The sequence below is a fragment of the Ictalurus furcatus genome, chromosome 18 (assembly GCF_023375685.1).
Source record: "Ictalurus furcatus strain D&B chromosome 18, Billie_1.0, whole genome shotgun sequence".
Taxonomy (NCBI): domain Eukaryota; kingdom Metazoa; phylum Chordata; class Actinopteri; order Siluriformes; family Ictaluridae; genus Ictalurus; species Ictalurus furcatus.
This window is the reverse complement of record NC_071272.1, coordinates 22,810,307-22,821,037: the sequence shown is the minus strand read 5'-3', so window position 1 is coordinate 22,821,037 and position 10,731 is coordinate 22,810,307. Positions and strand designations below refer to the sequence as shown.

General features: G+C 41.9%; 2 protein-coding genes across 5 annotated transcripts in view; one reads left to right on the top strand and one right to left on the bottom strand.

The window, feature by feature from the left end:
• taf9 (TAF9 RNA polymerase II, TATA box binding protein (TBP)-associated factor) overlaps positions 1-4,620 on the bottom strand; it is a 4,688-nt gene extending 68 nt beyond the window's left edge. The window contains exons 1-8 of the mRNA XM_053648518.1: positions 4,364-4,620; positions 3,803-3,934; positions 2,496-2,577; positions 2,247-2,383; positions 2,038-2,172; positions 1,840-1,921; positions 843-953; positions 1-684 (exon numbers count right to left, since the gene is read on the bottom strand). The exon at positions 1-684 is cut by the window's left edge and continues 68 nt beyond it. Of these exons, the coding sequence (XP_053504493.1) occupies positions 518-684; positions 843-953; positions 1,840-1,921; positions 2,038-2,172; positions 2,247-2,383; positions 2,496-2,577; positions 3,803-3,838 (750 nt within the window). The 5' untranslated portion in view covers positions 3,839-3,934; positions 4,364-4,620 and the 3' untranslated portion in view covers positions 1-517. The remainder of the gene's footprint in view (positions 685-842; positions 954-1,839; positions 1,922-2,037; positions 2,173-2,246; positions 2,384-2,495; positions 2,578-3,802; positions 3,935-4,363) is intronic.
• On the top strand, positions 4,620-10,279 carry rab24 (RAB24, member RAS oncogene family). Of its 4 annotated transcripts, none has more exons than XM_053648522.1 (8): positions 4,620-4,759; positions 7,294-7,362; positions 7,450-7,528; positions 7,739-7,806; positions 7,924-8,023; positions 8,125-8,171; positions 8,502-8,561; positions 8,655-10,279. In XM_053648522.1, exons 1-7 carry the CDS (start codon positions 4,643-4,645, stop codon positions 8,520-8,522), a joined length of 501 nt encoding a protein of 166 aa, XP_053504497.1. In that variant the 5' UTR covers positions 4,620-4,642; the 3' UTR covers positions 8,523-8,561; positions 8,655-10,279. The 4 variants fall into 4 exon arrangements, with proteins under 4 accessions (XP_053504497.1, XP_053504496.1, XP_053504495.1 ...); XM_053648521.1 differs by having other exon boundaries at positions 8,652-10,279; XM_053648520.1 differs by having other exon boundaries at positions 8,125-8,175.
• The last annotated feature ends 452 nt before the right edge of the window (positions 10,280-10,731 follow it).

The following is a 10,731-nucleotide window of genomic DNA, read 5'->3' as shown; positions in this document are numbered from 1 at the left end:
CGAAAAATTTTAAACCGCATCATGACCAATAAACCAATATGTTTAGAAATAGGTTTATCACTATATACGGAAAATACAAATAATGTATTTCATGAAAACAAATAAACAAAAACAAACAAACAAATAATAATTATCCTTGAGGTTTGTCACCCCCTACTGGCCATTTCCTCGCATTTAATCAAATCATTACATTTAAACGTGCAACGCTCGGGTTTTTATATCCATCATAAAAGCCATGTCAGTTTGAACTCCTTTACTAGTACCCTTTTTTTTTCCCTCCACAGACACAAAAAAAGCATAGTTGATAATTCCGAAAAAAAAAAAAGGCAAAACCTTTTTAATTTTTTTTGCTTACAAAAAAAAAAGGAAAAAAAAAAAAGCAAACGCCGGTCAGGACACTAACGTTACGGGTACAAACGAAAGGATGTCATGGCTGCAAGACTGGAGGCAAATTATCGTATATTTACAAGCTGATCTTCTGTGAAGAATCCGGACGAATGATTATTTATACACAGGGTCACGAGGCATCGTAATCGTCGTCGTCTTCGTGCTTTCTCTTCAGCGAGCCCGAGTCACTGGATGAGTTCTGAGAAACCATGTTGGTTGTAATGAGGATGTTCTTGGAGCCGATGAGAGAAGGGTTGATGAGGACGTTCTGGACCGTGCCTGGAGTGGTCGGGGTAGCTATATATATATATATATATATATATATATATATATATATATATATATATACACACACATTATATATTTTAAAAAATATATATATAACATAACATTTGATTTGGTATTAGGTTTAAATGAAACGAAGATACATCTTCAGATACGACACCGGTACTGACCTGACTTAGCAGATGTAGCTTGAGAAGACGGGATCTGAACTGTGAAGCGCTGACCTGTTAGCGACACCGGCGTTCCCACTTTAGAGCCCATCGTCTGCACGGAGGGGGTAGCTGAGAACGGCCACGGGAAAACGTTTTACTTTTACGTTTCACTACAAATGTCAGCTGAGAGCTTATAGATTTATAACTATGTGCTGCTGCGATCATAAAAACCGGTCCTGAGCTCATTCTGAACACACTCAGTACTGTTCAAATGAAAGATGAGTGATGATCTACAATCCCACGATCCCTTGATATCACCTAGAGGATGACGGGTTCCATCTTGAGCCCCAAAAGTTTCTTCATAATTTCGTGTCCTCAATGCTTTTTGGCTGTTTTATTTATTTATTTATTTATTTTTTAAACGCAAGTAACATTTTGAACTAAATACGTCAACGTCTAATCACAACCAAGAGTCTATGGAAGATATAGCTATCAGTGTCATTAGCAATGGCGTTACTCTCTCAATATTTAATTCAATATTTTAGTAAAGAAAACAAAAAAAAGTTAAACATTTTATAGAAGCTGGTTTCCACCATGTATGAGAAAATATTACGCACCATTGTTTCACGGCTGCGACTTTTTCACCTCAAAATCGCGACTTTTAATAGAATTAAGGGCTCTAAAAAAATGCACAAATTCGGGGCCCAAAAACAGCACAAATGTGTACCAATACTTATTTGTTTTCTGATCACGTGGCGCTGAAAACATCGTCCCATTTCGATCAATGCCGGGTTCAAATTTGTTTTCGTTCGCTGAATGGAACCCCTTCAACAACAAGCATTTTTCCTGACCGTTTTGATGCTAAATCTGAGTAGTCATGAAGTACCTTCTTGTTTTAAAAGTTAAAAAGAAAAACTTGTACAACTCTGGAACAATAGTAGAGTCAAGTCAGACTTAACGGAAGGCCCGGCCCAACTCAACACGGTCATTATCCGAAATCTCAGGGAGAACTCACCAAGAGTCGGCGTGCTTGGTCGACTGGAGACGGCCCCCACGCTGAGGCGCGGCACCGTTATTCTCCCCGCAGAGGAAGACACCTACAACACAGCAACGTCAGCACCGTGTCTCACACGCACACATGCACATACACACAGTACATACAGTACACACGTTTAATTTCCATCATCAGAGCTTCATGAATAAGAAGCCAGACCTTTTTCTGCAGCGACTTGAGCCTGTAGTTTGGTGCAGTTAAACAGTAGCGGTCTGGTGGAAGACGAGGACCTGCGTAAGGCTTAATCAAGGGCAGAGGGGTTTGATTCTTCTGCCTGGCAACCTCTAGTAGAAACTGAGAGAAAGACGATCGCATAATGAGCTCGTTGTATTTCCGACAGGAGGATTTTACGTCAGGACACGACTTACATCTCGTGGTGGAGGAGACGTGAAAGACTGATCCATTCGACACTGGATGGCTAACCGTATGTCGTCTGCGTCCACGTTGGCCTTCTTAGCGTGGGTGGCGTATATTTTTGCATCTTCGATTATAGTCGTGACGTATCCTACGGAGAGATAAAAGGTATAGCGGGCAAAAAAGTTACACCTGCGCCACACTAGAGGATAACTGGGAAATATCCGGGAAAACCATTGTCTGTTAAAGAGTGTCTAACTTACTGTACATGAACTCCAACATCTGATTAATGACCCGCGGTTCATACTCCGTGATTCCCATGTCTTTCAGAATCTGCATCATGACCTAAAGGAAGCAGGAGAATTGTGACGTGTTGAAATGGAGACCGTGCGAGAGAAACGGAACGCTGGACGGCTGATATGAAGATATAATATCCATACTGTGATGAATTATGCAACACGACACTTTCCTGAGGTATTACGGATATCGTTACATCTTTCGATCAGATTGGAATCAGCGGACGATGTTAAAATTGTTTTTCAGCGTAAAATAAAAGGGTGTCTGAAAAGTCAGGAGCCGACGGGAATATGTTGAGCAAAACCAACTAAGATGTGAAGTGGTAGCTCTGTGGTTAGGATGTTGGACTTCTGATCGGAAGGTCGCGAGTTCAAATCTCTCTCACTCTTATCCCCATCTCTCTCGCGCCTTCTCTCCTTTTATCCCCATCTCTCTCAAGCTTTCTCTCCTTTTATGGGGCAGTGGTGGCTTGGCAGTTAAGGCTCTGGGTTACTGATCGGAAGGTCGGGGGTTCAAGTCCCAGCACTGCCAAGCTGCCACTGTTGGGCCCTTGAGCAAGGCCCTTAACCCTCTTTGCTCCAGGGGGCGCTATATCATGGCTGACCCTGCGCTCTGACCCCAACTTCCTGGCATGTTGGGGTATGCGAAGAAAAGAATTTCACTTTGCATATGTGATCAATAAAGACTCATTATCATTATATCCCCATCTCTCTCACTCCTTCTCTCCTTTTATCCCCATCTCTCACTCTTTCACAATACACTTTCCTGAGATATTACAGATATCGTCGTTTTTGTATCAGTCTGGAATCAGATGATTTTATGCAACACCGCTGTATTGTGGTCAGTTTGTAAGCAAACCCGTGTATCGTGATACAAACCGTATCGTGTATCGAAGAAACGCCTTCAAGAATCGCGATATGATATGATATCGTTTACAGATTTTACGTCTCCTACCCTCACACGCGCAAATAGAGAAAACAGCGTGCTTTTTTTTTTTTACACTTTACTGCACCTACACCTGGGTTATCCAAAAAAAAAAAAACTCATAACAAACAAACGATTCATTAAAACCTTAATCTATTAATTTTAAAAAAAAACAACAACCCCACACCAGCTCTTAACGCACGCGACCACCGAGTTATAAACCCGTGCACTGACTCTCAAACTTTTATTTTTATTATCCTGACATGCTTCTAAAAAGCATTCAAAAATAATAATAATCAATCCCACACCACGGAACACAAAATCTCTTGGTATTAACAATCATCCATACCTGTGCATCTTTAGGAACAGTTTTCGGAGACGCCATTTTGAGACTCGCTCACTAGCTCCTCCTACAGACCGCCATATTGATGAGGTCATATCCGGTTACGCAACTGCTCTTCCTCTTCGGCTGCATCAGTTCCTGAGTAGGAGGGTTTGTTTTTAACCCGTGTGTCTATGTGTGTCTCTCTCTCTCTCTCTCTCTCTCTATCTCTCTCTCTCTATATATATATAAATAATAATAATAATAATAACAACAGCTGTATCCGAGCGGGTGAGAAAGTGCTTATGGGAGGCTGAAACTAACGTGGTCCGGAATTTTCTTGCTATAGCTAATTAAGTGACGTCGGAATAAGAGTTAGCTAGCTAGATGCTAATGTGTGTGTACCTGTTAGGTAGCCGACTCGTTTATCACGAGACAAGCTAGCAGGCTCTGGGTGTTGGGTGTCGTTTCAGTTTCAGTATGAGACAGACAATTAGTCAACGTTAGCAGCGCAAAATAAATAAAAAAGAAAAACCGTCACCTGTTTAACCAACCACGATTAGAAGACAAGGTAAGTAGAAAACTAACCTGAACTGAACCACGTGACTTGTTTTGTTTTGTTTTTCTTTCCAGAAACCCTTCCTATGATTCAGGTCGTGTTGTTGTTGGGAAGCCATCACATGCCTATCTCCCTAGCCTCATATGTTCACTCTTAGTACACTCATGATTGAAGTTAGTCATGTTAGATGTGGTTTTGCAGAGCTGTCAATCAAGCTGCCAAATCACATCCTCCCATCAAGTCATGCAACCTTTAACACCACGGTTCCTCTTTCTCTCCAGTGTTCTTTCCATCCTCACAAATAAACCATGACAGCCATGCGCATCGATGCCAAGGTGGTCATGCTGGGGAAGGAGAGCGTGGGTAAAACCAGCCTGGTGGAGAGATATGTTCACCATCGCTTTCTCGTTGGACCGTATCAAAACGTGAGTATGTGAACACACCCTTTTGTGTTTTTTTTTTGTTGTTATTGTTGGATTCGCTTTGTATACGGATATACGTCGCATCTACGATCACGATTCACTCGCACGCTACACTACGGGAGCATATTCACGATCCACACACACTCGTCATGCCAGGAATTCCATGCATACCACGTTACACACACACACACACACACGACTCGTTCGGATACGATTCTTCTTTTGAGCTTTATCATAAGCACCCCTTAGACTTCCGTAAGTGCAAGGGAAACGTCAAGATTCTCGTTACGCGCAATACACGAGAAGGAACGCAAGCCCTATGCGGACTGGGTTAGTTCTACACGTGGAGGTAGAAGTGAAGTCGTGTCGTTATTACCGGAATTTTCTTTCGTCCTCTGGGATTTTAACCCCCCCCCCGCCCCGAATCAAAGTCGTTTGTTTACGACGTAACGAATATCGAATAATATTGAAACGTTTGGATCAGTGTAAAATAATATGCTTGAAATGTTATCCATTTAAAAAAAAATAAAGACGGAACATTGCACTTTTGTATATACCTTTTATATACTGACATGTTAGTAACGATCGTCATGATGCGCTCCATCTCAATTATGCATGAGTAGGTCACATGACCATAACATGTCTTTAGGTTTGACCTGCGCTAGGAAGTCAGTGATGTACTACTTCTCTTCTGGTGTCAGTGGAAAAAGATAGAAAAGAATGAGCGCTCTTTTTTTTTTTTTTTTTTCCCTCCCCCTACAGCATATAAAGTAATCTTATTTCATTCCTTGTGCATTAGGTAAGCTTATTTCTACAGCTCTGCTGCTTTTATACAAGGGATAAATATCAAACCTTTTCAGACTCTAGTAATCTTTACATTACGAGTAAACACTGATTCGCTCCGAATATTCATTCTCTTCTCAGGTTTCTCCTCTGTAGTGCACGTATGATTTTTACCACTGACAAGAATTTTGCCATTTCGTCCGTGCTGAGAAAAGAGCGGAAAGTTTGTTTTTTCGAAACGCGCTTCAGGAAGTCCGAGGGCAGCCGTTGAAGCGGTCAGTAAACGCGTTTAGTGTTTGTTTTTGTGGAAAATAAAGCTCTAAACCTGTAAAGGTCATGACTGTTACAAAAAAAAAAAAAAAGGAGAAGAATTTGTGGTTTTGCATGACCAACACACACACACACCACAAGCCTAAAGAAGGAAGGATAACTGAAATTGCATATTGCAGTGTTTGATTGAACTACATAAGAAAAGGACTCTCCCTCTTTATTGTTTATTGTTCGACTGAAATAATCGTAGTCTTTAAATGGAAACTTCCATGTGTCGAGTGAAGGGGAAACGTTTAGAGTTTCTCGTATGTCGTAATCGCGCGTACGCTCAGGATGTGTTCAGCTGGATTGTAACATGCTGGAGAATTCTTGTAAAGCACCTTATTGGACTCCATGTGTGAGCCTGACTGGGTGGGAGTGAGGGACGGAGGGAGGGAGGGAAGAGATAGAATATAGTAATATTATATATAATAGATAGGGTTAGGAGATAGAACGGCGCAAATATTTACAGTGTAGAGCTTCAGTTTCATCCAGGTCTCTTCACTTCTAAACGACTTTAATGCCTTATATAACTTCTCCACCATTTCCTCCATATCAGGTTTACGGAGAATACTGGAAGGGGTAATGATATTACCAGCTGTGTAGTCAGGAACTGCTGGATGGCGGCGCCAATCACAAAAACTCAGAGTAAACAGTAAACAACATAAACACAACAATACATTTTCGATATAAATCAGTCATGTAATGTCCACATCGACGTGACCTAGTGTACTTAATGACGTCCTAATTATTATTATTATTATTATTATTGTTGTTATTACTACTACTGCGATTAACGTTATTTATAAAGTGTTCAATTTGACACGCCGTTGTAGAACTACGTTGTAGGCTTGTTTAATCTCAACCTCACATCGATGGATTTTATTAACGAGTCCGGTCGAGAGCATGTGAAATGGAGGGAAGGGGGCGGGGCTTCCAGACGGCGTTCGTTAATACGTAAGCACCTGCGTAAATCATTCCAGGCTCATGCGTTTATCTAGGAGACTGCTCTTTTGGTGTGTTTTGAAGCGATAACTCGTACTAGTGTACTTCGACGTTTAATTGCGGAGAAAGCTACGTTCAGACGTACAGCGACTCGCAGCGAGAGAGCGACCGGAGATTTCCAGCGACTAGGTCGTGGGCAATGCGACAAAGTCGAGAAAAATTTCACTTTATGCAAATTCGGAGCGACTTGAAAGAAAACCGATTTGTTATCAGAAGTGGAACGCTAGCCGTGCCACCCGCTGATCGATGTTACTATGGCAACCGGGAGTAGGAACGCCTACTGGCGACTACGTAGCACGCTGTATGTGTGATCGTAGCTTAAATATTCTATCGTAGCAGCGTAACATCGCGTAGACGTTAATCGTTTAGACGTTTTACCGTTTTTAGGCGTCCGATTCGAAATGCTTCATCTGTGTCATGTATCCGTGTTCCTCATACAGACCATCGGAGCTGCGTTCGTTGCCAAGTCCATTAGCGTCGGTGACAAAGTGATTACTCTGGGAATATGGGTGAGTCCTGTCCTGTCCTGTCAAGTGTACGATTTCATATATCGCAAATATAATCAGGCTGAATCGGACCGTTTGGCGTCGTTGTAGGATACAGCTGGATCCGAGCGGTACGAGGCCATGAGCAGGATTTACTACAGAGGAGCTCGAGCTGCCATCGTGTGTTACGGTACAGTTCCTTTCCCCCTTTTTAAATTTTTTTTTCGAAGAAATCAAAGATCGTAAGAGAGTTTTATCGAAGAGAAAAACGTTGTAAACGTCATCCCTCAGGGCCGATGTTGTGTCTTTATCGAAAGTCGATTTATCTTTCTAGCAACAACAACAACAGCGACATGTTCTTATCTTTAACGTCACGATTTAACCACCCGTTCCTGTTTAGACTTAACGGACAACGGCAGCTTCCAGAGAGCCAGGTTCTGGGTAAAGGAGTTACAGACATTCGAAGAGGTACGCACATGGCTTTTATTTTTGTCGTCGATGTTGTCGTTGAAAGTACGTACGGTTTTCGCTATACACTAAAATCCGCCCGCTGCCTTGTTTGTTTGTTTGTTTGTTTGTTTACAGCACTGTAAGATCTATTTGTGCGGCACCAAGAACGACCTGGTCGAAGGCGACCGGAGCGCACGGCAAGTCGACTACCACGACGTGCAGGACTTTGTGGAAGGTAAACGTCCCAGATGTTTTCCAGAGTCCGTGCGAGTCGTTGTTTGGTGTTGACGTTTCGGTGAACAGTAACCCGAACACACCACTCTCTGTCCTCCACAGAAATAGGAGCGCAGCATTTCGAGACTTCTAGCAAAACAGGAAACAACGTCGGTAAGCAGCAGAGCTGTCAAACTGCAGTTCTGTGATTATTATTAGTATTATTATTATTATTGTAATTTTTTGAGATTCTGGATTTTTGATTTCCATCAACAAAAAAAAGGCTTGAAATATTTCACTTTATGTGTAATGAATCTACACTATAAGAAAGTTCCACTTTTTGAATTAAATTATGGGGAAAAACGAACTTTTCCACCATATTCTAATGTTTTGAGATGCACCTGTGTGTGTGTGTGTGTGTGTGTGTGTGTGTATATATATATATATATATATATATATATATATATATATAAACTCTTTCCTGTTTCACTCTGTAACAGATGCACTCTTCACGAAAGTAGCAGAGGATTTCAGTAACTCGGCTTTTGAGCTTCTGTCAGGTAAAAAAAAATAAAAATCTCTCGCTGAACGATTCTCTACGCATTTCATGTCTACTTTCACAAACCCATCGGGCTAATTTTGCTCCGCAGCAGAGGAGAAAGGCGTGAACCTGGACCAAAAGAAGAACTCGTATCTCTACTCCTGCTGTCATCACTGACCGGACGCGAGGATGTCTCCTGCACCCCCCCCCCCCTTATTTTATTTAAAAAATAATAAAGAGACTGCTTTATCCCCCTCCGCCCCGTTCCGTCGTCGGACGAAGTACGACTCGCGGATTTCCACGAGACTCCTCGATAATAACGACAGACTCTTTACGGCGCCGTAAACGGGGAAGAAATGAGAAGCGGAACCCGCACTGCATGGAAGTGGCTAATACTCCGGTTCCTGAATTATTTTTTTTTTCTCTCCACACGCAGTGTGACAGCAGTGAGGGTTGTGTTTGATGTTTACTGTACACTCACTGCCATGCATACATACATGCATACATACACTCACTGTTTCGCTATTTATTTGCAGCACTAAGCTAAATCGTCGTCGTCGCTTTTTTTTTTCTTCTTCTTCTTTCCCCTCCCCCCGCTGACATAACTGAGACCAGTTTTCTGTTGACATTGTAGTAACATTAAGGTCAAGGTGTGGGTTGTGGAGCTGGTTCTGGATGAGCGAGGCGGTGTTTAATTTCTTACAGATTGTCTACAGGAAGTAGAAGAAAAGGCAGAGAGATTAAACCGAAGGAAAAAAAAAGGAAAGGGGGAAAAAGAAAAAACCCTGTCTAAAGTGTTTGAGAGTCCTGTTTTATGGGTGTTTATGTACCTTCCTCCTTTTGAATGTTGTTTTTTTTTTTTTCCTTTGTATTTTGAAATGTCTGGAAACTTCTCTGACCTTTGGCCTTTTTCGTTCGTCCGAAGCGGATCTGCGTCGAACGTCGCGAGTGATGTTCGTGTTTACATCGCAAACTAGGAATTCTGTCTCAGACAATGTGAAGAAGAGAAAAAAAAAAGAAAGAAGAAAAGCATCTCATTTGTGTTTGAGAGATTTTCAACTTACTATTGTGCCTGTATAGAATACACACACACACACACACACACACACACACTGCACTGATGGAAAAAGTGTTCATGCCATGAGTTTGTTCTCATGATCCAGTGTTGTGAACCAACCCGAATCATGCACTCGACATAATAATAATAATAATAATAAAAAAAATAATAAGTGTTCACCGATCTCACTGCTGGGGCTCTCTCTCGCTGGGGCTCTCTCTCTCTCTCTCTCTCTCTCTCTCTATATATATATATATATATACATACATACAAACGCGACGTTCTCCGAGACGTACGAAAGGCATGACCCAATCGTGATCCAATCCACAGGAAGACGACTAATCTCCGGTAATGAAGCACGAGAACATGCGTGAGAGGTGTGTCAATCAGACTGTGAATGGAACTCATAACTCATTGTGAGCAGCAGATTAATAAAAAAAAAAAAAAAACACCATTTATCAGTTAGAACATGAAACTTTCTGTACTTCTGTCATTTATTATGTACAAAGCGCTACAGGACAATTAAACGCTCTCACAGGGCAGCATTGTATATATTTTTTTTCTTTCTTTCTTTCATCCGATACAGCAAGAGGAAGCGGAGCAAAGCAGCAGGATGGCAGAGTGTCCAAAAAAAAAATAACCATTATAACAGCAAGCTGTCGTTTTACACAGGAGTACAGTAGACACGTTAATAACGTTCAGGTCCAAAGCATTGCGATGATCATAACGGTGAAGCGGAACTACGCTGAGCGTCTCTGCGCTACGACGCTTTCGCGGATTCGCGAGAGGCTGTGGTAAGCCCGGTAGCTATGAGAGAGCGAAACATGCAAAGAGAGGCCTTTGGTCAGACTCTTTGCCTCGGTTAAGTGTAGAAAAATTCTGAACGGTTACGGTAAAAAGTTTCGCAGTGACTTGTACACCAACCATGTAGCGAGTTTCAGGATCTGCTTTTAGTGTCACTTTAATATAGAGCTATTGAACTGTACAGATATATACACCACAAGTCGGCCATTTTGTTCCTGTCCGTTAATCAGGATCAGCCGCTTTCTGAGACCTATAGACACGCTGTAACATCGTGTCGTAAACCGACACCAGGAGATGCGCTGGGAATATGGAAGGATTTTGGTCACAT